This window comes from Pungitius pungitius, chromosome 4 (assembly GCF_949316345.1).
Source record: "Pungitius pungitius chromosome 4, fPunPun2.1, whole genome shotgun sequence".
NCBI lineage: Eukaryota > Metazoa > Chordata > Actinopteri > Perciformes > Gasterosteidae > Pungitius > Pungitius pungitius.
This window is the reverse complement of record NC_084903.1, coordinates 6,465,109-6,491,477: the sequence shown is the minus strand read 5'-3', so window position 1 is coordinate 6,491,477 and position 26,369 is coordinate 6,465,109. Positions and strand designations below refer to the sequence as shown.

Below are 26,369 nucleotides of genomic sequence, written 5' to 3'. Positions count from 1 at the left end.
AGCATGTTTACACCGTGTAGACTTGACATCATGTCCACGGTTACAGCGTACGAGTGACCCTCGTTAAAATATTGAACGCAATGATGCCGTATGTCTGGTGTTTCCGTCTGGTCCGCATCCTTTAAAAACTCCAAACACCGACCACACGTAACGCAAAACCGCGTTAGGCTGTTCATGTGTTTGCCACAAAACGGGCAAAACATCCCTTGGCCGCAGTCCACGTTCGGACGGTCGCCATTAACTTCTTTGTCAACATAAACTCAAGAACCAATGAAAACACCGCGCTCAACACTTCCGTCACTTCCGGTATTTGGTACATTCCCTTTCCGTAAGGAATCTGTCCTTTGTTAATTTGTTTCGGGATTGGTAAAAGTGTTTAGCGTCTTGTTAATTTGTTTTCGAAAATGTAAATTTGTTTTCGAAAATGTAAATGTGTTTTCTAAGATGTAAATGTGTTTTCTAAGATGTACATTTGTTTTCTAAGATGTTAATTTGTTTTCCAAAATGTTAATTTGTCTTGAGCTTTGTAAAAGTGTTTCATTCTTTGTAATGTTGCTTGGCACTTCAGGTCCACCGTAATATGGATCAATTGGTTGATCCATACTGGTTAACGAGGATCCATTGGAGGGAAAGTCTGGTGCCAGCAGCCGTGGTAATTTCCACTCCAATAGCGTATATTAAAGCTGCTGTAGTTAAAAAGCTCGTAGTTGGATCTCGGGATCGAGCTGACGGTCTGCCGCGAGGCGCCACCGTCTGTGAAAGTTGGAGGTTCAGAGATAGTGTTAATATCCACATTAACGTTTGAACAACGTTACCATGGGAGTGAAGAGTTTTCAGAACGCTTAATAAAGTTTGATTTAGCACAGAGCGATCTAGTGGATGCATAACGCAACCCCAGTCAAACGTTTTACTGCAGTATCTTCTATTCTATGCGCCTTATAACCCGGTGCGCCCTATATAGGAAAATAGTTCTAAAATAGGCGATTCATTGAAGGTGCGTCTTATAATCCAGTGCGCCTTGTAGTCGCAAAAATACGGTACTATATTTTCCACATAACTTGGCTACATTGGCTACACACACCTGCAGTCTTCCGATGGCCACTAGGCAGTATTTCCCAGTCTGACCGGCCTCGGTGTCTTCTTCTGGTATTGTCATACCTGATGGAGACACAGAGTGCAATCGAGTCAGGTATGCAACAACAGGCAAACAGACACAAAAAGCCTCAACATGAATCGATAAATCATCTTTACCAACAATACACTGACATAATTCATTCAAACAAAGATTTAAACGTGTTCCTTTCTGTCTAGACAAGGGCAAGGCCGTCAAAGACATAGTAATTGTCTTTGGATGGCACGTCTCCAATAAACAGTCAGTCCCAGTAGCTGAGTTCTATACAGACATCCTGTCATGTTGGCTCACAAATGGGAATATGATCACTATGGGTAAACACCTAATGAGGACATATCATGAAAGTTTGCTGGGTCTTTTTCACGTTAAAGTGGCTGATTGGCATATCTACCAACCCCCAGACACCAGAGAAAAATAACTGATTCCTGTACTGAAATGATACTAATAAAAATGATTTGTTTGTTAGTTCTGGGACATGCTGACGCCTGTCGACAAAGTGGGAGTCTCCCCCACGTGGCCTGGCTCCTCCCTGCACCACATCCCCCCAACACGCCGTTAACATGTCGCTGAGGGGCCTTTGGGAGTTATTTGTGACAAACAGCATGAACATTTCTATGAAATAGTTTGATCGTTCAAGGTCGAGCTGAAATAACCGGGTTAGCTAGGTTAGCATGCTGTAGTGTGTGAGAAAAGGCCTCGTGTTGTGATGGAGAGAGGCGTTAATAGTCCGCGTGATTAGCAGCTTAGACTCCCCTGCGGTTACCAGAGGAGTCCGTCACTGTGGGGGAGGGCGAGCAGGCTCATCAACATTAACAGCAGTAAGACCTCAGACGGGCTGTGTTGAGCAGATCTGTTTTAGGCAGGCTGAAAGTTAGTAATGATCCTTGTGCTACATTATAGACATTTCTTTCAGACCACAAAGAAACACATCAACTTAACGTAACAGGGAAGAATATGGCTTCTTTAAGTAACACTGTGCATCCATGTCATCAATTTAGTATCCAAGTGGATGAGAGCTGGACACAAGTAGTCAGCATGCAAAGGAGGTTTGTTAGTGAATACTGTTTCTCTTGATCCGACACATTTCATTGGTTTGCACTAGTAGACTGTACATGTTTATCTCTTTTCTAGTGTTCTGACCACCCTAAGTTCTTTAACACTTCATGTCATCATTCACACACTGTAGTCACAGCTACAGGAGCAATGTTGGGGTTAAGTGTCACACATTGACATGCGGGTTGGCAGGTCCTGGGTTTGAAGCGCCGATCCTCTGATCTTTCTAATCCTTTAATGGATTTTCCTATATATATATACTGTATATCCTCCGTAGAGTCTAAAACATAAAAGCTCTGTTATCACATCCACATTGACCAGCAGGCTGTTTAATATGCAGAAATCACAGAGCAGACGCACATTCCTTCGAGATAACACGTCACCATGCAGTGAGAGAGATGAGCCTGCTTCAGCACATAAAACCACAAGCAGGAGTCTGTCAACATTCCTCTCCTCCACTCTTCATGTTATCCATCTGCAAGTTATGAGTCGCCTGCTGACTGTTCCCGGAACATTCCAAGGTGTATTTTTAGTGCAAGGGAAATAAACCATATGTCAATGATTTCAAAACACACATGCTGAACGTGTAAATATGTGTGTGTATGTTTTACACCTGGGAGTTTTAGGAGGCCATTTAGTTGTGTGCACTTAAAAGTGGATTCACCCACTTTAACACTCCATTCTCTCTCTTTGTAAACACTGCATAGAGTGCATCTGAGTCCTTTTTTCTTCCAGGACTAGAGGAAATTACAGCTTTACTGATAAACGCTACGAGGCAAGGTTGAATTCAATATTTCTAATTAGTTTAAAACCTGGATTTCTAAAGCTTAAAAAGGGATTTTTCTGTAAATCCTGCAGGATGGTTTCAGTTGACATCTTGAAAATGTCCTATTTTCTGAATTCTCTGACTGAGACTGTGCATACTGCTGTCTGCTACTCCAGATATTGTGACTGGGCATATTTCAACCTACTTTCAGGTTGTGGACTGGACCATAATATATTAGTTGAGAAGAGCAGCCATTTCTACATAAAACTCTATTTTGCTTCTTAACAACTGTGAGGAATGCTTGCTGTAAGGGGATATGTAGAAGCAGCATGAATGCAACACGCTCAAGCTGAGTAAAGAGACAGAATGCAGAAAGGAGATCAGAGGAAATCCCGAGTAGGGGGACACACTCCACAGACATGCTTGTTGTCAAAGAAAACACCTGCACTGTCAGTTGGGAATTTGGTCATACACAAGACCTACTGAAAAAACACAAAGATATGAAATGTTTGCTTTGCACTGTAGACAAACAATGGTGCCGTAAGTGCTGCAGCTTCACTGGATGGGATACATGAAGCACAGAGCCTGTGATGATGTGTGCACAGCTGCTTTAGGTTACACCAGGCTACCCTGCCCAGGGACTCATGCACGGAGCTGAAGTTTGGGTTAAGCAGGGACAGAGACCACAACATCCAGTTCAGGATGTGTATGAATGGGTGTTTGTTTACCTGCAGGGGGCCAGGCTTTGATGTAGCCAGTGCAATGCACCACAGAGTACTGAGCCTCTCCTTCTTTTGAGGGCCCGAGGCCGTTCCTGTCCATGGAGCAGACATAGCAGCATGTTAAGGACCCACACACTCTATCAGACATGTAACAATTCTGCACTCTATATATATAAACATTTTTAGTTTGTAAAAGCAATTGAGAGTGCCCAATACAATGCACAGGTGGTTGTATACTTTGTTAGATTATATCTAATGCTGCATCTATACACATTTAGAGCGAAATACCAAATAATACAATAAGATATTATGTCATTGTTGATTCTCATAACATAAAAATGCTGGTGTCCCGAAAGAGATGTTATATAAGCTGCTACATTGATGGTGCTAACCCAACCTGAAACAAGCCAGATTCATTTATTCAGAAGAAACCCTGTATAGAGAAGAAGTTATCTCTCACAGCCCTGAACACTGTATTTCCATCTGATTGCAGAGCTTAATTGCAGGAAGCAACCTTTGCACCTGCATTAGTGGCCATCAGGGGGCATCACAGGTTTAATTTAGAGCCATATGAGGCCATCTCTAATTTGGTCACAGAGTGTCTTGTAACATTGTCATCGTCCAGCGTCCATTTCTACTCCACCAGAATGCCAAAGTCAAGCCTTTAAAATACACACATCAGTGATGTCATTGAGACTACGTCCACTTCTTACATACAGTCGTTGCTGTAAACGTGGATAATAACTGATGTGACTCTCCGCTGTGGATTTTACCAGCTGGATACTTAATCTTTGGAAAAATCCTGAATCTTAAAATAACAAAGGGTTTTATTAGTCAGTAAGGATTTTGAAAGCTGACATACAGCGTCTCCTCCAGAGAGCGAGGAGTCAGACACAAAGTCGTTTGTGGATTAGAGAGGAATTTCCTGTACCTGTATCTCTTCCTCATGTTAGACAGGCGGTTTAGGGAGATGTGATCCAGAGGAGCAGTCCCACACCTGCACACAAATGAAGAATGAAGACAAAGGCATACATTACATTTCAGTGGGACGTGACTCCAGCTAGGACGAGGTGGAACAATATCCATCATTCACTTCTTTATGGGCAGATAAAATGGTGTTACTTCACCACAGGTCTCACAAACTGTCAACTTTGGTTCTTTAAAGAGGGAAGTCAGTCTCTAATCCTTTGCTGTTATACAATTGCCCACTGACATTCGAAAACACCACGCAGAAAGAAATAAAGGTCCTTTTCTTCACTGTCTAGTTGTATAGTTGAGGGTAATCTAATTCAAATCAAACAATAAGAAGGGTGGAAGTATATATATATATATATATATATATAAATATGTTCATTAGTGTATCATCACCAGAAAAGAGTCATTGTGTTTCTGTTAGCTTAGAATGAGGTGTCCTCCATGTTTATTCAGCAGCACAAACCAAACTGCAGCTCTAGAGAGACTGTGACCTGGAGAAACGCAGTCCACAAAGCTGTGGCCCGGTGCTATGGTTGTGCACTCAGCAGCTGAACGCTGTCAATCTCATGGCTTTATTCTATAGGCTCTAGCGTTTCCAATCATTCACGCTAATTGGCCAATCCTTCACAGCACTGACAGGCCATTTTCTCTAGACTTTATTGGATTTATTTGTGTGGAGCAGGTTGCTGCAGTAAATCAGCTCAAACATGAAAAGAAGAGTGAGGTAGACGCACAGTTTCAGCTTACAAGAAAAGGTTGGCTTCTGATGGCAAACTCGCCTACACACCAGCTCCACAAAGATGACCTGTAAGTTATTGTTAATCTTTTAATCAGACACAGCAGATCACATTGAGACCGGAACCAGCAAATATATAGCTTGAGAAACAACTGAAACCAATCTCGGGTCAGGGCTCCGTAGTGCTGTTATTCCTGCACAGCGTGTGCAGCTGGTAGAGTGTAGGCAGCCATTGCTTCCAGCCGAGGGTCATTTAAGGGTGTTTTTCTCGTGACTGAACATTACATAAGCCGGCCTCTTAGCCATGTTTATGTGCGTGTCACAGAAGTGGTTGCGTTTCACTGACTGTTTTCTGTTCCTTTCGGTGTCCCAGCAGCATGTTGTTTGAATTATGCAGAGCCTAGAATAGCAACAGAGCAGGAAAACATGCCAGTCCAACTCCTCCACTGAGGCTCTCATGAAACTGGCAGGTCTTTGTGATGGATCCAGACAAAACAAGGCTGCAGCCACCACGTCAACCAGAAAACGTAGGCCTCTGTGTTATTTGGTTACAATAACATGATCTAGGTTGGAGCCAATGAGTAATTTGCCAAACTGTGGTATCTTGAGAAACATTATCAGAAAACTGAGTTCGTAGCAATGTCAACAGATGGCAGATGATTATTAGATTAGAGAAGGTACAATATCTGTGGGCCTCTGTAACTACAAGGAAGGGCACCCTGCTCGAGCTTCAAGTGGAGTTTTTGGTTTAGAATGCTGCTGTTTGGCAATAAGGTGCTGCTGTTTGTACTAGATAGATGGACGCGTCAATGAGAAACTACTCCTCAATCTGACACGCACTGTTATCTGTTCTAGTTCTAGTGGGATTGAATGATGGACTGAAATTGTGAGGTTTTCCAAATGATTTGATGATGATGTGTTCAGCCTTGCTCACGACTGCGTGCTGTGGATGTTTGCCTAAGTCATTCCAAAACAAGAAAAAACCTCCACAAAGTCAGCTGACAGAAATAAAGGCACACACCTCATGCGGCAGATGAACGACCGTCGGGAGCCCATGCACATTCTCATGGAGGACTGTTGTCCTTCCTTCTTCACTGTTCCTGTTTTCAGGTCTAGAATCCGCCCTGTTGACACACAAATAGCAGATCAAATGAAATGAGCATCAACATGCAGACCAGTGAACTCAGCTGGTTACTTCCTACAACCTGAAGCAGGAGCACATGACCCGGATGTGTAGATCAGTACTCATGGTGGAGCAGAGGGATGAAATGACGGGAGTCTAACACAGCAGGAGGCCAAACCGAAGCTGGGCAACACGCAATGATGAGCAGATTTAAAATGTACGGACTATTTCAGCCTTTTGCTGATATTTACAGTGAAGAAAGGTTGTGGTCGTGGTTATGGTCAGGATAGCAGCAGATTGCCAGTTTGGAGTTCCCTCTCATCATACCTTTAACCCTCAAATGTGAACTGAATTCAAAGGAATGTGAATGTGACAGGTGGTGTGTCCCTTATCCTATTCTAATTCTATTTACTGGTTCTAGCCAGAGTGTGCTCACCTGTGTGTGCGCGCACGTGTTTGTGCAATATGTGCAGTGAGGTGGTGAGAGTGACACCATGAGAATCATTTGAAAACCCATCAATCACTTCTTTAACTCTTGTTCCCACGGTTACAGTGGTTTGTTTGGAGCAGATGAGAGAAGAAAGGCATAACACCCCTGCTCTGCCCTGTAACTGTAACCTGCACAATCACTTGTCTCTATCATCACTACAACGGGGCTGATCCTTTCCAGATGGAAATGGAATTCTAAATATGACTGTGGTAAACACATGACAGCACATGACATCAAGAGCAACAAGCACATACCACTCTCTGTCACTCAATTTGCTTTCCACCTGCATAACCTCGCATGCTGGGAGTATAAAGTGGATACATATCAAGCATCCGCTGCTTGGACCATTTTCTATTTGTTATTTGAAGTGAACCAAGAAACATTTGCGCTATAATATTATAATACTCAAGTTATTATCATTACCGAGAAGTAATAAGCAAGTTCTGTGCAAAGGACGTGAGAGGTAATGAGCCAGATGTTGAGTAGGACTGGAGCCATTAATGCGTTTGGAATCTCAGACAGATGTGCGAATATATTAACTGCTCCGTCTCAGTACACGGATGGAGGAAGTAGTCTTTCTTTCATTTCATTATCAGTGGACACCAGCATTGAGTAACACACACATTTCCTTACTTTGTGAGAGGGAATTGACAATGCCATGTTTGTGTCTGGGATCCCAGTAAACGGATCACATTATTCATAGTTCCCATAATCAACTGCAGACAGCAACAACTGGTGTTCTGGTTGATTTGTGTTGTTCATTCCTCCAAATCAGTGGGCTTGAAAAGGCAACAGACAAAAGAGCAAACATACTGATTTAGTTCCACTGACTGAAACGTAACTCTGAGAAGTATGGGGGCATCAAAGCCAGCTGCGCGTGCGCATACTTGTGGTGTGTATACATATTTTCTCCTGTCACAGCTCCTCGTGGAGATCAGTGTGTTACGTGGATTACTGGCCCTGATGGGGAACCAGTGGCGGACCCGCTGGACACTACGGCGCATGCAGAGGAAGAGATTTAGGAGACAATACTGCCCTCTAGTGAGCACTGTGAGCAGGTGTGACAGGTTTTATTTGACAGTTATTAGAGAATGATCCAAGACTGTTCCCTCTCAGGGAACTCGAGCTGCGTAAAGACGCTGTGGGAACGCCCCTGCGTGACCGTGTCATGAAGCACGTGTGAAATCTAACCAATGGCGAGCTGGTACGTCATAGGCGGGGACGCCGGACCAGGGCGCTATAAAGGGACCCGAAGGGCAAGACCATTCATCTCTGTGCCTTCATCTAGTGCGGTAGTGAAGTTTTTCCACCTAGTAATGGCTGAGCGGTATTGTCCACCCCGAGGTGGTGGAGCTCTAGTGGAGAGGCGAGGTAGACCTGTTTGCCTTCAGAGAGACCACTCACTGTCCTGTGTTTCTCCCTCGCGCCTTTTCCTTGGTTGCTCTGCTCCCGGGGGATTCTGGTGAAGGTCCGTCAGGACGGTGGCCTACTGCTTGTAGCCCCGCTCTGGCCGGCCCTAGATGGTTCGCGGACCTTTTGTCGCTCCTCGCAGGCCCTCCGTTGGAGACCCCCATCGGGGTGGACCTGCTGTCTCAGGCGTCGGGGTCCATTGTTTACCCTCGCCTCGAGCTATGGAAACCGTCGGCGTGGCCCTCGAGGGGACCCGCCTCCTAGGAGCCGGTCTCTCGACCGAAGTCGTGGAGACCATCCGCCACTCCAGAGCCCCCGCCACGAAGAAGACGTACGCCGGTAGATGGAAGCTGCTTTGCCACTTGGTGTGGGCAACGACAGTTGGACCCAGTTAACTGCCCAGTCGGTTCAGTACTGGAGTTCCTGCAGGAGCGTTTTGCCACAGGTTTATTCCCGTTCACCATCAAAGTATATGTGACGGCCCTGTCGGCAGCCCATGCCCCACTAGACGGGCGTCCTCTGGGGAGACACTCGCTGGCATCCCGCTTCCTTCGTGGCACCCTGAGGCTAAGGCCAGCAGCCAGCACTAGAGTCCCGTGGGACTTGGCCATCGTACTAGAGGGTCTCTCCGGTGCTCCTTTCGAGCCCATGGCGGAGGTTGCAGTGAAGTATGTGGCTCTTAAGACCCTCTTCCTTCTCACTATTTCTTCCCTCAAGAGAGTTGGAGATATGAAAGCCCTCTCGGTGGCCCCATCGTGCTTGGAATTTGCACCCGGTATGGTGAAGGCGTCGACCGGGTGCTAACCTTGGCTGCTAAGCTACAGGCTGCGTACAGCAAGGCAACAGGGTCAACAAGACCCACGCCCCCGGCTCCAAGACCCACGCCCCCGGCCCCAGACTCCCGTCTCCGCCCGTCCCGGCTCCCAGACTCCCGTCTCCGCCCGTCCCGGCCCCCAGACTCCCGTCTCCACCCGTCCCGGCCCCGAGACCCACGCACCCGGTCCTGGCTCCACGACGCCCGATCGTGACCCCCCCCTCCCACCCCCTTGGGACCGCCTGGAAGTCGGTCCTTGAAGGGGGCGTGGGGTCAGGGGTTGGGTCGGAGCCCCACGGCATGCAGCCGGAGCCGCACAGCCCGGCGCCCCACGCCATGCAGCCGGAGCCGCACAGAACGGCGCCCCACGCCATGCAGCCGGAGCCGCACAGCCTGGCGCCCCACGCCGAGCAGCCTGGCCGCCGACCCGGCAGACCCCCGGAGCACCCCACGCCTGGCCGCGGCCCCGGCAGACCCCCGGAGCACCCCACGCCCGTCCACCGACCCGGCAGACCCCCGGAGCACCCCATGCCTGTCCGCCGCCCCGGCAGGCCGCCGGACCATAGCTGTCGGGTCCCCACCCTCCCGCCCCTTGTCTGATTTCCATGGTTCTGCCCCCCTTTAGGACTGTCTGGAATTCGGTCCTTGAGGGGGTGGTTCTGTCACGGTTTGGGTCTGCTTCTTGTCTTATTTTGTAGTTTTCATGTCTCTTGTGTTCCTGGGTAACTTCACTTCCTGCCTTGTCCTGTGATTGCCTGATTGTTTCCACCTGTGTCCAATCACCTGCACCTCCCTAGTGTATTTAAGCCTTGTGTGCCTGTTGTCCCTTGTCGCGTCATTGTTGAGTGTCACCGTCGTTGGTGCATGTCCGTCCTCGCTTTTTTCACTGGATTCATTAAAGAACACCTTTTTTGTGGAACACTCTGCGTCTGAGTCCTCCCTGCCTCGACCCGCACCAGCCAGCCTGACAAGGTGAGCTATTGAATCACATGCATTTAGTTAGCAAGCTACCTGTACAGTTGATACAAGTCAATGTGGCTGACATAGACTATTGTGGGTGATCACAAAATAATGGTGACAGACGGCGTTGTTCTGGGAGAGAAGAGGCCTTGTGTGCGGATAAAGTTGGAATACTGTACTTACTAATGAAAATGTTGGCGTATATATAATATTCTGGCGGCAAATGGAGGCGCAAGGGATTTCGGGGAGGAATGATCTTATTTCCTTAAAGGGATGTCTATGCTAAAGTTCAGGGAAGTAAAGGAAGCATTGAAGCATCCGTTTGTTTGGCTCAAAAAACACTCAGATGCTTTCTGTCCACAACAGCGTCTTTCCTAACTGTGAACTGTGGTGCTGAGGAGAAGCCCAGCTGGAACAGACCACAGCAGTTGTATTTAGAGTGAGTGCACTTCCTACCTGTCATGGAGTTTTCTGAAGTACTGAGCTGCTCCCTCAGCTTGTCCACATCGTCAGGGTGGACCTGTTCATACAGAGTGCTGCCAAACCACTCGGACTGGGGATGGTTCAGCACCGGCGCCACGGAGTCCGACACGTATATCACCCGCCCTGTCTCCGCGGCAACCACAAACAGGAAGCCGTCCGCTGCCTCCAGGATTAGATGCTTCAGTTCCTACAGGAGACGGTACATGGGCTCACGTTCATCAACACATCACCAGAAGACATTGAAATTCCACTTGGTCAAGAAACCAAAGAAGTGTTTCTTCAGTACCTGCTCAGTGAGAAAGGAGGGCTTGTAGGCCCCATCAGTGGATGTGTTGCCAGTGCCCCTCATGGATTTCATATGGGAGACAGCCATACGCAGGATGGTCAGTTTATCAGGCTTCCGGGCCAGGGCGCTGCAGGTGGGCACCATGTCTGACAGCTCGGTGATGTACTGGGTCATTTTGTTGCGCCGACGTCGCTCAATCTCACTGTGGTTCTCTCTAAAACAGAGAGAAGAGCAGTTGGACAAAAGGAAAGTGCAGACTGGGAACCATTGGCCAGCCCTGCAGATTCATCGGATCAAAACTCCTTTAGATGTGCTGTTGTCCGTCAATGTCCCTCCACTTCTTGACGGTTTTAGTGTGGAATGAAGCGCTGGAGGCAGGACTTTACCACCAAGTCATACTTGGTGCCCTGATTTGAGTGTATTCACTTCCTCTTTTGCAGCAGTGTTCATTTTGGCAGCTATTTGTGATTTAGTCTTAGTCTTTAGACAAAAATGCATATTAGTTTTAGTCACAGTCTAGTTTTCATCGAAAAAACTTTAAAATCTAGTTTTAGTTTAGTTTTAGTCACATTTAATAGCCACATTAAACTCCTTTTCTTCCCTTATCAGGCCCAGCGACCCTCTGTGTTGTGTCTACAGCTGCATAATAGTCTAGCTTACAGTACTTAAGTTGTCCATTAGATATCCCTCCTAGGATAGGTCTATAGCAGGGGTGGGCAAACCTTTTGACTTGAGGGCCACAATGGGTTCTAAAATTTGACAGAAGGACCAGGAACAAATGGATGAAGTGTTTGTGTGAGCTGATTTAAATGACATGTGAAAAATCATTACATGAAAGGATTTGGCTTTTAAAAAGTAGCAAAACATTTATTTGCTGGTATATTTAACAAATTTGAGTGTAAAGCTCCGCCGAATTCATGAAACGCAACACTTTGTTGTCTTTTACTCGTGATGCTTTTGACACGGCCAACGGAAACGTCATGGTCCTTTATTGTTTCCACTGTGAAATTACTTGTCCCAACGAGAGACCTTAATGTCCTACAATCGGTGCGATACATTTTTTTGGGGGCTGGATAATGAACCAGCCATTCTCAACTGGACCCCCACTTTTTATTGAACATTTAGTTTCTTTCTCTTTCTCTCCTCTTTATTCTTTGGTTTCATGACTCCGGGTTTTCCTGCACATGCTCACACACACATCCTTCACCTGCACTGAGCAGTTTTATCAAAAGCCTCCACCTGTCACGTGTGCTCGCATGTTGTTTGTTGCTTAGTAACGAACGTACGGTGGCCGAGGCAGTTTAACACCGTCATCTCAAGATGTGGCGTGTGGACTGGTTGAAGTGCGCGTGTGTCACTAGGCAACACGTGAGGTTTCAGAACCCTGCAAGGAGTTACTTCTGTAACGGACTGTCTAATCGTGGATGATGTAATCATTATCCAAAGCGCCTTACAATAAGTGCATTTCCACATTGAGATACAAACTCAGAAGAACAAGTAACAAGAAAGTAAAATTTTGTCAAATAAGCAGTTTCAAAATCATGTCACATTAATAACCGGCGTACAGGGGCCGTACGTTGCCTATTTCTGTGTTAGGTGCATGCATATTTAGGGGGAAAAAAGTATTTTTCCTCAACCACCAACATTTTCGTCTTGTCTCGTTAATGAAAGTTAGCATAGATTTAGTCAGAGTTTTTAGTTTCAAAGATCTGTTTTCGTCTCGTTTTAGTCATGGGAAAAAGGTTGTTAACAAATATTTTTCATCATAGTTTTTGTCAACGAAATGAACACTGTCCAATGGCTACAGTCTGACACTGTGGGCATCAGGTGACACACTGAGTCTAAGGTATTTCCTGTCTTCATTGACACAGATTGACACAGAATAAGATTATTCCTGGTTTAAGGACGACCCCATCCACTTAGGGGAAATACTGAACAGAATTTGAAACTATCTATCATTTTTATTTTCTTTGTTGTTATCAGGTCCACACTGACATCAATATGTCCCGAATATGTTTGTGTGGCGCTCGCAGCAGTGGGGCAGAGAGCTCCAGAGTGAGTACACAGCTTGCCCAACTAATAGCCCCCTCCCCCAGTCGGCCGGACCATTTGCCCGACTACTACCCCCCCACCCTGAAGAAACCTTGGGGAAGCACTGCTGTTGTATTTTAATTTCTACTAGAACATGTTTACATGCTTAATGTACAATCACATTTCCCTTTTGTGTTATTCTTCAGTCTAAGAAGTTCAGTTTCTTTAAGACTCTTTAAGACCGATCGGCTTGTTAGAAAAACATGGGAGACGTTTGTGAAGGGAGGGCCAGTACCAAAGTGTGCCCTGAGGCCGTAAGACCTTAAAACCTACACTCTCAAACACTGACTGACTGGGAGACATTACCATGACAACTTCAAAAATATCATGTACAATTGTGATATTTATTCTATACTTCCTACTCCCTATTTTGAACATCTTCATTAGATGAGACGTGATACATACAGGGCTCAAAATGTCTGCCAGAGAGCCCTCAAACTCTCAACGATTTGACCATTAGGCCGAACTGAACCCTGAGAGTCGGAGGGAGCGCCTCGAGTTCCTGTAAGACTGCCATGTGATTGAACAGAAAGAGCTTCATTTCTGTGATATCCTATGAAGGTTCCTTTCTGCATAGTAGAACAGTTTGTGTCACCAGACATGTGCTATGCAACATACCGACAATTAAATCATTTTTTCCTCATAAAATCAAATATCAAATCAAATCAAATATTGACTTAATCCACATTTTGGCACCAGCTTCCCGTATTTTCCTGTCCTCGGTCAGAGCAGGTGTGTAGTGCTCTGGCACTGCAGTCTGTGGAGCCTGTGGTCTTAGCTGGCAAGGCCTACCTGGCAAATCTTTCCTTATCCCCACCAGGATCATCATCATCATCATCATCATCATACCTACAGACAAGAGAGGGCACAGCATGTAATACAAGGTATACATACAGGTAGAACAGCTTCATGTAGCACCTCCACATGCATTCATTGTAATACATGAGAGTAGATGTTCAAAGACTGATGGGAAGAACATGGGCCAACTGAACCAAACTAAATTACTGTAACTGCTGCTTTTTGTCCTTTGGGCATTTCCCCAAAGGACAAAAAGCCGCAGTTACAGTACTATGTACACTTATTAAAGTGGAGAAAGACTATAGAAGCAAAGAAAAAGCAGTAGAAATTTTGAGTCTCGTATGCAACTAAATAACTATATAGTAGTCTATACATAGTATACAAATAAAATAAAGGGGGTAAGAAAAGCTCTATTTTTAGTTAACCTCTATTTAAATACAAAGAAACTAGCTGTGACAAAGACTAATAGCCATAACTTGTTGCATGAACTCAACCAAAGCTAGAATGTGGAGATATCCTGTTCATGTTCACACTGTCCTGCGTCAGCTGCTTTCATTCTGTGGCCTAAACTGCCCAAAGGCATTGTGCATCACTGAGAGTCACACACTGAGAAGCAGAGAGAACATAACAATAATAGCTAATAATGCGTGAGTTCATGCAGAGAGGAAAAACCTCTACACTGACAATATTGAGTTTTCTTGTAGCGCTATAAATCATACATGGCATTTTAGTGTCCATTGTCAAGTGTGCAGTGCCCCGCAGACAGCAGTTCCCCCTCCTCACTGACCCCACTCAACCTAGCAGAAACAAATCCACTTACTGTCATGAACAACCTACATACTTGTTAGGACTGAAAAGCAAAATAAATGAAATGTGAGGATGCTCGACATGACAGAGAAACAGTAGAGTAACTCTTAAAAAGAAAACCACATAATGGAAATCATGAGGTGTCACAGTACACACAAGGGGGTATCTGCAGGGTTCTTTAACACCTTCCATTCCTTCCACCTGACATTAGGCTGAGATTCATCAGAGTCAAAAGAAGACTCATGTTCAAGTTTGTTTACGTGCTCCAACCTCGTTGTTGAATTGAGTGCAATAAAATACTTTAATATGTGAGCTGTAATTGAGCCCACCTGCAGATACCCTGAAACAGGAACTGGTTCTCAGACATCCAGACAGAACGTCCTGCTTTACACAAGCTCACCTGGAAAATTTGCTGGGTCCCTCTCCATCTTCGTCATCAAAGTCCATTCTGGGAAACAACCACAGCAAACCTTGTTACTACTTCTGTTAAGTCTTGCCAACTGTCTTTTTTATGTACGTCAACAGAAATAAGACATCCGTGAGAAGTTCAACTGTGTGTGCTGATGAAATACTAATATCGGGTCATTTCCCTTCCACTGTGATCCAGTCGCAGTGACGCAATTTTGTGTAATGTGTAACCGCAGCTACTGAGGTGGCATCAATTTATCTGAGAAGGAATGTAGTTAAGGTAATGAGATAAGGCAAGCATAATTTGGGTAAATACCAATGAGAATCCTATCAGGGGTCTGAAACTGAAATGACCTGGGGGCCGCTGGAGGCAGTATCTGGGTGAGGCTGGGCCGCATCAGGTATTCCACAAAAAAATCCAAACTTCTCAAGTGTCATTACTAACAGTTGTTTTATTCTGAACATGAATAGAATATTGAAGAACATGAACGGTTCTGTAGGTTGGGGGGGGGGGGGTTAATGCGTTCCCATCAGATTTCGTCCCCACATCCCAGTCACAGGCAGACACAGCTGTAGCGGCTGCTATTACACACGCTTCTCTGTTGAAAGCATGGGGATCTGAGCCGGGATGAGCTGTGGATCTGACACACAGACTGATACCGTCACTGCAGTTTAGCCTAAATAAGTCCCACTGCATTGTAAGTGACATGTGTGTGCTGTTTTAAGCATCGTTTTATGTGCGTTCTGGGACCTGTGCTCGTCGTACCTGCGCTGTCACATGAAAGAGGGCCGAAAACGAAAACGAAAAGAATTTCACCCTCCTGCTCTCCGCACATCCAAAGCCATTCTTTTCTCTTTCCCCTCTCTCTCTCTCTCTCTCTCTCTCTCTCTGAGTGGAAGGAGTGCGGAGTGAACGGAGCGTGGCGTGAGGTGAATTGTTTGACTGTGATTTCTAGCTGTAATTTCGTTTAATTTCGGATCTTTTAGTGTAAATGTGTGGTTGTGTGTGTGTGTGTGATTTTTGTTTTCTGTCGGTCTTAGTTTGTGCGTGCTTGTAGCCGATCGGCGTGCAGCACGCACAGATGGACCTCACGGGGCTAACACGGAAGCACGGCTTGAAGCTCGCGCCGTGCTTCGCGTGTTCCGTGGAGGACTGTGGCTTGGCCGTGGGGGGGTTGGTGGGTCACGGTAGCGTGAAGTCCGCTGCACGAATGAACCACGCGGTGGTTATTTTCGTAGACAGCGTGGAGAAGGCGCGCAAGGTGGTGGCGAGCGGCGTGGTGGTGCGCGGCACCCTCGTTCCCGTGCTGCCTCTCGCCGAGCCGGCGGTCAGAGTCACGGTGTCGAATGTTCCGCCGTTCGTACCGGACGATGCGCTGCTCGGCGAGTTGGTGAAGCACGGGACGGTGGTGTCCCAAATGAGGAAGGTGTCCTCAGGGTGTAGGTCTCCTCTGCTGAGACATGTGGTGTCGCACAGGAGACAGCTCCACATGGTCCTCACCAAGACCCAGGCTCTCAACCTGGTGATCAAGGTGAGGATCGAGGGGTTTGAATACGTCATGTTCGCTACATCGGACGATGGGAGGTGTTTCCGGTGTGGTGGAGAGGGACACCTGGCGAGGGGTTGTCCAGTGAAGTCCTCCTCTCAGGACCAGAACCGGGAGGGTGCTGGGGGGGCCGGGGAGGAAGAGGGGGCTGGGGAAGCCCAGGAGGTTGTTGGAGAGTTGGGTGAGGGAGTGAGTGTGGCCCAGCCGGTCGGTCAGGTGGGTGAGGGGGTGGGTGAGGGAGTGAGTGTGGCCCAGCCGGTCGGTCAGGTGGCTGAGGGGGTGGGTGAGGGAGTGAGTGTGGCCCAGCCGGTCGGTCAGGTGGGTGAGGGAGTGAGTGTGGCCCAGCTGGTCGGTCAGGTGGGTGAGGGAGTGAGTGTGGCCCAGCTGGTCGGTCAGGTGGGTGAGGGGGTGAGTGTGGCCCAGCCGGTCGGTCAGGTGGGTGAGGGGGTGAGTGTGGCCCAGCCGGTCGGTCAGGTGGGTGAGGGGGTGAGTGGGGCCCAGTCGGTCTGTCAGGTGGGTGAGGGGGTGAGTGTAGGAGCGAATGGAGAAGTGAATGTAGCCCAGTGGGCGAGTCTCGTGTGTGACAGAGTGAAAGAGGGGACGAGTGGGATGAGTCGTGAGAGCGACTGTAAAGGAGCTCGGGGGTCGCTCGATGGTGGGATGGGCGTCTCCGACAGTGAGGAGGAGATGGAGGAGGGGGGGGTGGGCTTTAAGGTCCCCCACCTGAAAAGGAAAACCAGAGGCTGTAGAGGTGGCTCTCAGGCAAAGAGAGGAGGGGCGTCGAGCAGAGGGGAGGCGGGGGGTGGGGAGTCCGACTCCTCTTCGGGGTGGGGCTCTGCCATCAGTGTCTCCTCAGGTGGGACGGTCTCCAGGAGGTACGGGGTGGGGCAGGTGAAGGAGTTCCTGCATCTCACCAAGAACGAGAGGGGAGTGAAGCTGGAGGAGTACTTCTCCGATCTGGAGAAGTTTGCTCGCTCCGCCCGACACGGCAGTACAAAGAAAGGCGCAGGAGACTTCACCCAACAGGAGGTCTTCAGGCTGAGGAAGCTCCTCCTCAAGCTCAACAGAGAAGGGGGGAGCACAACCGGGACAGAGTGAGGCGTCAGCCTGGCTGAGGAGGATCGTGTGCGGGGCGACCCGCGGACAAATAGATGCTGGAGGAGTGCGGCGGAGTCCAGATCGTCCAAACTGATTACTAGATAAATTTGATATTATATACCTGTCTAATTTGTATACATATTGTTATTAGTTAATGTAAAAATAAAGGTTTTTTCAAAATCAAAAAAAATCTCTCTCTCTCTCTCTCTCTCTCTCTCTCTCTCTCTCTCTCTCTCTCTCTCTCTCAATTTGTGCGTGTTTGTAGCCGATCGGCGTGCTGCAGGCACAGATGGACCTCACGGGGCTAACGCGGAAGCACGGCTTGTGGGGGGGTTGGTGGGGTCACGGGAGCGTTAAGTCTGCTGCACGGATGAACCACGCGGTGGTCATTTTCGTGGACAGCGTGGAGAAGGCGCGCGAGGTGGTGGCGAGCGGCGTGGTGGTGCGCGGCACCCTCGTTCCCGTGCTGCCTCTCGCCGAGCCGGCGGTCAGAGTCACAGTCTCGAACGTTCCGCCGTTCGTACCGGACGATGCACTGCTCGGCGAGCTGGTGAAGCACGGGACGGTGGTGTCCCAAATGAGGAAGGTGTCCTCAGGATGTAGGTCTCCTCGGCTGAGACATGTGGTGTCTCACAGGAGACAGCTCCACATGGTCCTCACCAAGACCCAGGCTCTCAACCTGGTGATCAAGGTGAGGATCGAGGGGTTCGAATATGTCATGTTCGCTACATCGGACGATGGGAGGTGTTTCCGGTGTGGTGGAGAGGGACACCTGGCGAGGTCTTGCCCAGTGAAGACCCCCTCCTCTCAGGACCAGAGCCGGAAGGGTGCTGGGGGTGCCAGGGAGGAAGGGGGGGCTGGTGAGGCCCAGCAGGCCGGTGAGGAGTCAGGTGAAGGGGTGAGTGGGGCTCAGGTGGTCGGCGGGGAGTCAGGTGAAGGGGTGAGTGGGGGTCAGATGGTCGGTGGGGAGTCAGGTGAAGGGGTGAGTGGGGCTCAGAAGGTCGGTGGGGAGTCAGGTGAAGGGGTGAGTGGGGCTCAGGTGGTCGGCGGGGAGTCAGGTGAAGGGGTGAGTGGGGCTCAGATGGTCGGTGGGGAGTCAGGTGAAGGGGTGAGTGGGGCTCAGAAGGTCGGTGGGGAGTCAGGTGAAGGGGTGAGTGGGGCTCAGAAGGTCGGTGAGGAGTCCGGTGAAGGGGTGAGTGGGGCTCAGAAGGTCAGTGGGGAGTCCGGTGAAGGGGTGAGTGGGGCTCAGAAGGTCGGTGGGGAGTCAGGTGAAGGGGTGAGTGGGGCTCAGAAGGTCGGTGAGGAGTCAGGTGAAGGGGTGAGTGGGGCTCAGAAGGTCGGTGGGGAGTCAGGTGAAGGAGTGACTGGGGCTCAGAAGGTCGGTGAGGAGTCCGGTGAAGGGGTGAGTGGGGCTCAGAAGGTCAGTGGGGAGTCCGGTGAAGGGGTGAGTGGGGCTCAGAAGGTCAGTAGGGAGTCAGGTGAAGGGGTGAGTGGGGCTCAGAAGGTCGGTGGGGAGTCAGGTGAAGGGGTGAGTGGGGCCCAACCGGTCAGTCAGGTGGGGGAGGGGATGGGCAAAGCCCAGCTGATCGATCACGGGAGGGAGGGGGTCAGTGTAGGTGTGGCAGCCCAGTGGGCGAATGAAAGAGGGGATGAGTGGGGTGAGTCGGGAGAACCATGGTGAAGGAGTTCGGGCTCGCCCGTTCGTGAGAGGGGGGTCTCCGACAGCGAGGAGGAGATGGAAGAGGGGGGGGGGTGGGCTTTAAGGTCCCCCACCTGAAAAGGAAAACCAGAGGCTGTAGAGGTGGCTCTCAGGCAAAGAGGGGGGGCGTCGAGCCAAGGGGAGGCAGGGGGTGGGGAGTCCGACTCCTCTTCGGGGTGGGGCTCTGCCATCAGCGTCTCCTCAGGTGGGACGGTCTCCAGGAGGTACGGGGTGGGGCAGGTGAAGGAGTTCCTGCACCAAGAACGAGAGGGGAGTGAAGCTGGAGGAGTACTTCTCCGATCTGGAGAAGTTTGCTCGCTCCGCCCGACACGGCAGTACAAAGAAGGGCGCAGGAGACTTTACCCAACAGGAGGTCTTCAGGCTGAGGAAGCTCCTCCTCAGACTCAACAGAGAAGGGGGGAGCACAACCGGGACAGAGTGAGGTGTCAGCCTGGCTGAGGAGGATCGTGTGCGGGGCGACCCGCGGACAACTAGAGGCTGGAGGAGTGCGGCGGAGTCCAGATCGTCCAAACTGATTACTAGATAAATTTTATATTATATACCTGTCTAATTTGTATAGATATTGCTATTAGTTAATGTAAAAATAAAGGTTTTTTCAAAATCAAATCTCTCTCTCTCTCTCTCTCTCGCTCTCTCTCTCTCTCTCTCGCTCTCTGAGTGGAAGGAGTGCGGAGTGAGCGGAGCGTGAGGTGAATTGTTTGATTGTGACCGTTTGAGCTGGAATTTCGTTTATTTACGAGTTTTTATGGTGTGATTGTGTGTGTGTGATTTTTGTTTTCTGTCGGTCTTAGTTTGTGCGTGCTTGTGGCCGGTCGGCGTGCAGCACGCACAGATGAACCTCGCGGGGCTAACGCGGAAGCACGGCGTGAAGCTCGCGCCGTGCTTCGCGTGTTCCGTGGAGGACTGTGGCTTGGCCGTGGGGGGGTTGGTGGGTCACGGGAGCGTGAAGTCCGCTGCACGGATGAACCACGCGGTGGTCATTTTCGTGGACAGCATAGAGAAGGCGCGCAAGGTGGTGGCGAGCGGCGTGGTGGTGCGCGGCACCCTCGTTCCCGTGCTGCCTCTCGCCGAGCCGGCGGTCAGAGTCACGGTGTCGAACGTTCCGCCGTTCGTACCGGACGATGCGCTGCTCGGCGAGTTGGTGAAGCACGGGACGGTGGTGTCCCAAATGAGGAAGGTGTCCTCAGGGTGTAGGTCTCCTCTGCTGAGACATGTGGTGTCTCACAGGAGACAGCTCCACATGGTCCTCACCAAGACCCAGGCTCTCAACCTGGTGATCAAGGTGAGGATCGACGGGTTCGACTATGTCATGTTCGCCACATCGGACGATGGGAGGTGTTTCCGGTGTGGTGGAGAGGGACACCTGGCGAGGTCTTGCCCAGTGAAGACTCCCTCCTCTCAGAACCAGAACCGGGAGGGTGCCGGGGGTGCTAGGGAGGAAGGGGGGGCTGGTGAGGCCCAGCAGGTTGGTGAGGAGTCAGGTGAAGGGGTGAGTGGGACTCAGAAGGTCGGTGGGGAGTCAGGTGAAGGGGTGAGTGGGACTCAGAAGGTCGGTGGGGAGTCAGGTGAAGGGGTGAGTGGGACTCAGAAGGTCGGTGGGGAGTCAGGTGAAGGGGTGAGTGGGACTCAGAAGGTCGGTGGGGAGTCAGGTGAAGGGGTGAGTGGGGCTCAGAAGGCCGGCGGGGAGTCAGGTGAAGGGGTGAGTGGGGCCCAACCGGTCAGTCAGGTGGGGGAGGGGATGGGCGAAGCCCAGCTGATCGATCACGGGAGGGAGGGGGTGAATGTAGGTGTGAATGGGGAGGTGAATGCAGCCCAGTGGGCGAGTCTCGTGTGTGACCGTATGAAAGAGGGGATGAGTGGGGTGAGTCGGGAGAACCATGGTGAAGGAGTTCGGGGGTCGCCCGTTCGTGAGAGGGGGGTCTCCGACAGCGAGGAGGAGATGGAAGAAGGGGGGGTGGGCTTTAAGGTCCCCCACCTGAAGAGAAAGACGAGGGCCAGTAGAGGAGGCTCTCAGGCAAAGAGGGGAGGGGTGTCGAGCAGAGGGGAGGCGGGGGGTGGGGAGTCCGACTCCTCTTCGGAGTGGGGCTCCTCCATCAGTGTCTCCTCAGGTGGGACGGTCTCCAGGAGGTACGGGGTGGGGCAGGTGAAGGAGTTCCTGCATCTCACCAAGAACGAGAGGGGAGTGAAGCTGGAGGAGTACTTCTCCGATCTGGAGAAGTTTGCTCGCTCCGCCCGACACGGCAGTACGAAGAAGGGCGCAGGAGACTTCACCCAACAGGAGGTCTTCAGGCTGAGGAAGCTCCTCCTCAAGCTCAACAGAGAAGGGGGGAGCACAACCGGGACAGAGTGAGGCGTCAGCCTGGCTGAGGAGGATCGTGTGCGGGGCGACCCGCGGACAAATAGATGCTGGAGGAGTGCGGCGGAGTCCAGATCGTCCAAACTGATTACTAGATAAATTTTATATTATATACCTGTCTAATTTGTATACATATTGTTATTAGTTAATGTAAAAATAAAGGTTTTTTCAAAATCAATCTCTCTCACTCACTCAAACACACACAACCCCGCCCCCCATGTCACTCACATGCATGCCGCATTCACACACACATTAGGAAACCAGAACATCATAACTAGGGTTGGGTATCGTTTGAATTTGAACGATTCCGATTCCAATTCCTTGTTTCGATTCCGGTTCCCAGCGATTCTCGATTCCGATTCATTTAAGAGGCAGGGTCAAAAAAGTTTAAGTTTAAGATATTCTAATGAGCTAGCTAGCCAAAGGTCTTTCTGAAGGAAATAGTCTGACCTTCTCCATCAATTTATTAACTTTACTATGAACAAGGGGGTGGGGGGGGGGGGTGCTAGCGGTTGACGCGGGGGGTGCTAGCACAATCTTTTTTTTCTTTGCAGCGCCAGCCTCACTGCTCATTTTAACAGATAGGACAGCTCCGCTCGGGCCACCCGGCACCCGCGCGCACACTGGTCTGATGCGTCACAAATTCACAACAACCGGGAGTTTTTTGCCGAGTTTTCGGTTTGTTTCGAAAAGTGTAACCACACTTTTGACCGCCGACGCACGCTATCCATGTTCGATCGCTCTGTTACGCCAACACTTCCGGTAGACGCTTCTTCGTTGGTGTTCAGCGGTTTCTATTTCCGGTCGGCGCCGGCGGACTGAGAATCGAAACTAGGAATCGAATTTTAAACTTTTGAACGATACCGGGTAAATCGCAAAGCTAGTCCCGATTCCAATCGATTCTCGATACCCAACCCTAATCATAACATTGTCCCACACAGCAGCTAACAGCGGGATGGCTACAATATAAAACTCACGGGCCGGACTAACATTAAACTTTCGTATTATGGTGTGGGCAACAAAATATCGTCCCGAGGGCCGCAATTGGCTTGGAGTTTGAGACTAAGTGAAACAACATGATTTGTGACGTGCAGCACGCCTGGCTGCAGCTACAGAAATGCACGACACACACAACCACACATACAGACACACACGTCTCTGCTGAGTTTGATGGCTTGCTGCACCACGTATGTTTATTATTGATTCATGTTTGTGTAGTCCTGATGCATGTAAACTGGTTAAATGATTTGGCCCCTGAGGATTAGGATTAGATTTACAAGGCCCCTAACCCATACAAAGCTTCTTCCACACTAATGCACCACCAGAAAAGGCTTTTCACCTGTCAAATGAGGTTCCATTCATTACAGTTTAATGGTTTTCCTGACATCCCCAGTTCGCACAGTTTGTTTTGTGTTGTACATTTGGTTGGCAGAATCTTTTGATCCCTTAACATCCCACCGATCTGATCCCTCTAAAAGCAGCATGGACCCATGAGCGACGAAATGAGTTTCTTCTACACCTGGGAGGTTTAGCTAGCTAGTTAGCTACACGCTAACGCTAACGTCATCTCAATATTTACATATACATGTTCTAATAGATTTTATATAAATATGTTGTAAAATACGTATCTTTTAGTATATTATATGTTTTATGTGATATTTAAATTTGGATATTTATAATAGTCACGATATGGTCTGAGTATTGTTCTATATTCATTGATATACTGAAATGTTTGAGTAAGATGCCTGTATTATGTTAAACTGGTGGAATAAATGTTAAATATTTAGCTGCAAAGTAATAATGCATGTTTGATACCCCTTTTTTTGCATTGAAACTGATTGGCTGGCCCTACCAAAAAAAAAATCCACCAGCCGCCACTATGTTTGACTAAAATATTCTGAAAAAAAAATCTGTAGTTAAAATACCCAAATATATGACTCTGTCTCTCATCCCCCCTCTTTCCATTTCCCAAACTAAACTGTGAACACACCTTGATCCCCATTGTTACCAAACACTATGTGACTCAATTAACGTACCAGATGGCACCAACAATACCTATATCCATCATGTTACAGCTGTACGATTAGGTTTAGTTACGAGTTAACATCATTTTCAGGATCCTTCTCAATCTCAAGGTGTCATTTGCTTTTAGTAGCATGCCTGAAAAAAACAATGAACTGTAACGTAACTCATCAACCGGTGTGCGGTTTAAACAGCACTACTAGGTTAATAAATAACGTGCACCCCTATGCTGGTTTTCTAACAGGGCTGCTAGAAAATCAGCAACAAGGAGCATTTGGAACAGCCAGCATGACCAGCAGCACTAAAGGATAACTGTGTGTCTAAGCTGTTGATTCAGACCCTGCTGTAGAAATGGTTTGTATCAGTAGTGGCACGTCAGCAGGGAAGATACTCACCCTCCAGATCTCCTCTTGCCCCCACGGCCTGGCAACGCTCCACCCATCCTCACTTGACCGCCTCCTACCGCCCCCGGCATCGCCACTGTGCCTGGTAACTCACTGCCCATCTCTGGAGGAGACAACAACACAGGGATTAGAAGAGGCCTCCGTCACACAGCACCACCATTACACATGTCCCCTGGTATGTGATACCGCTCTGAACCCTTATGAAGAACCAGGCTGGATGGTCAGTGGGAATCAATGAAGAACATCATCATCCATTTGTGTTTCATTTTAGATATACTAGAGCTGCAACTAACGATTATTTTAATAATCGATTCATCTGTCGATTATTTGATTAATCGATGAATCGGATAAAAAAATTAAAAATGTAAAAACATTAATTTCCAACCCTTTATTGAAAAATAGAACTGACTGTGCATTTCCTAAATATCTTTTGCACTAACAGATTGCTCCTTGAACATCCCTAAGTAAGCAAATAAAATGGACTAACACAAAAAACATACACACATCGCATGATGTATACTTTACAGCCGCCAAATTAAATATATTAGGCACAAAATCATGAATCATCCCCGTGGTGCTCTCGTGCCAGGCCATGTCGCTTTTGCATATCTTACAATCAGACATGTCAACCCTCCCGAATTTCAAAGCCCCTCCCGAAAATATCCCGGACCGACCTTTATCCTGATTTCCACCCGGACAACAATATTGCTGCACCACCCGTCACTGGGCGCGCTGTTTCAGACCGAACAATAATAAAGGTTACACCTTGAAGTCGAGCGCGGCGATTAGAACGTAAAACTACTGGCGCTGCACCCCCCCCCCCCCCCCCCCGTTGCCCGCTAGGACCCGCACCCCCCATTTCAGTGTGAAATATTTAGGTCGCATTGGCTTCTCTTCCTCCGCATGTTTCAGAACAGTAGTACGGGTCTCTCCGATGTTCTGCTGCGCGAGCGCTCAACTTTTTTTTTCTCAGCTCTGCGCGGGGCGCGCAACTTTCTTTTAAAACTCAAAGATAATAGTCGCGCGACACAACGAATCGATAATGAAATTCGTTGCCAACGCTTTTAATAATCGATTCTAATCGATTTCATCGATTCGTTGTTGCAGCCCTAATATATACATTGTTTTATATGTTGAATACACTGTTACTCAATATGGTTGAGCTGATTAATCACTAATGCTCATGGATATTGCTGCTATATCTGCCTGGAATTGAATATTGATATTGTTTAGACGCCATGAGTTGTCCCAACTACAACGCAATAAAGTGATTTGATTTATTTTATTAAATGAGCAATAGTTTAAAGTAGAAAAAGTGTTTAAAAGATACTTTCAAAGACATATACTTATCAAAACTATTTTAAGACCCACCCACCAAAATAAAATGGCTTGTACTGACAGAACACAAAACTCAGAAACAAAAGCTGGATATGTTCATCTCATCTGGACTTTTTGAAGAATTATGATTTCATGTAAAATACATGCTGGCTGTATGAGCATGAGCAGCAGCTAAGATGAACTGCAGTGCGCTTCAGTCCAGCGTCCATCTTTCTCTCTTCCCTCTCAAATGCATTGTTGTCCATGCTGCTTTCCTCTTGGCACACACTCACTCATTTCGTCAGATGCAATGAATAGGCCACAGCGCACCCAGTAACAAAGTTAATATTTGATACAGTGTGCATTCCTTCCCCTCCACATCTCCCCACAGAAGCACACTCACACCGAAGTGCCGTCCAAGTCATTTATTCATGGAGTGGGTTTGAGTTAACACCACCCCACGTCTGCACCGTGTGTGTGTGTGTGTGTGTGCCCGTGAGATACTACCATTCAGGTCACTCTCAGCAGTTGTAAACCAAGGGAACAAAGCACCAGACTGACTCCCCCAACATCACTATTATCAAAAGGAACTACCACTGATGTTCAGCAGTAGACAGATTTGGTCTCTGCTGTAGTGTAGAACCAATACATTAAATCTTCATATCTTACTTTGAGGACCACTATGTTTTTATATGAAACTATTTAACAAAACCAGCTTGTACAAGACATATGTTGACATCTTGACATTAACTCAATGTATGTCCAACAATGAGAAGCCAGAGATGTTACTTAGTACCTAGGTGAGTCTCTCACGGCCAGCGTCTTTAGGCTCAGTCACATGTTCACACAGC

General features: G+C 48.4%; 1 protein-coding gene across 3 annotated transcripts in view; it reads right to left on the bottom strand.

Annotated features, from left to right (window-relative positions):
- arnt2 (aryl-hydrocarbon receptor nuclear translocator 2) overlaps positions 1–26,369 on the bottom strand; it is a 43,298-nt gene that overhangs the window by 12,872 nt on the left and 4,057 nt on the right. The window contains exons 2-10 of one of the 3 annotated variants that reach the window (XM_062561684.1): positions 24,193–24,304; positions 15,045–15,094; positions 13,834–13,885; positions 10,951–11,164; positions 10,638–10,851; positions 6,406–6,508; positions 4,605–4,670; positions 3,680–3,765; positions 1,082–1,158 (exon numbers count right to left, since the gene is read on the bottom strand). In XM_062561684.1, coding sequence (XP_062417668.1) covers positions 1,082–1,158; positions 3,680–3,765; positions 4,605–4,670; positions 6,406–6,508; positions 10,638–10,851; positions 10,951–11,164; positions 13,834–13,885; positions 15,045–15,094; positions 24,193–24,304 — 974 coding nt within the window. Of the gene's footprint in view, positions 1–1,081; positions 1,159–3,679; positions 3,766–4,604; positions 4,671–6,405; positions 6,509–10,637; positions 10,852–10,950; positions 11,165–13,833; positions 13,891–15,044; positions 15,095–24,192; positions 24,305–26,369 lie in introns of all 3 variants that reach the window. The other 2 variants (XM_037486642.2, XM_037486651.2) reach the window with 2 other exon arrangements.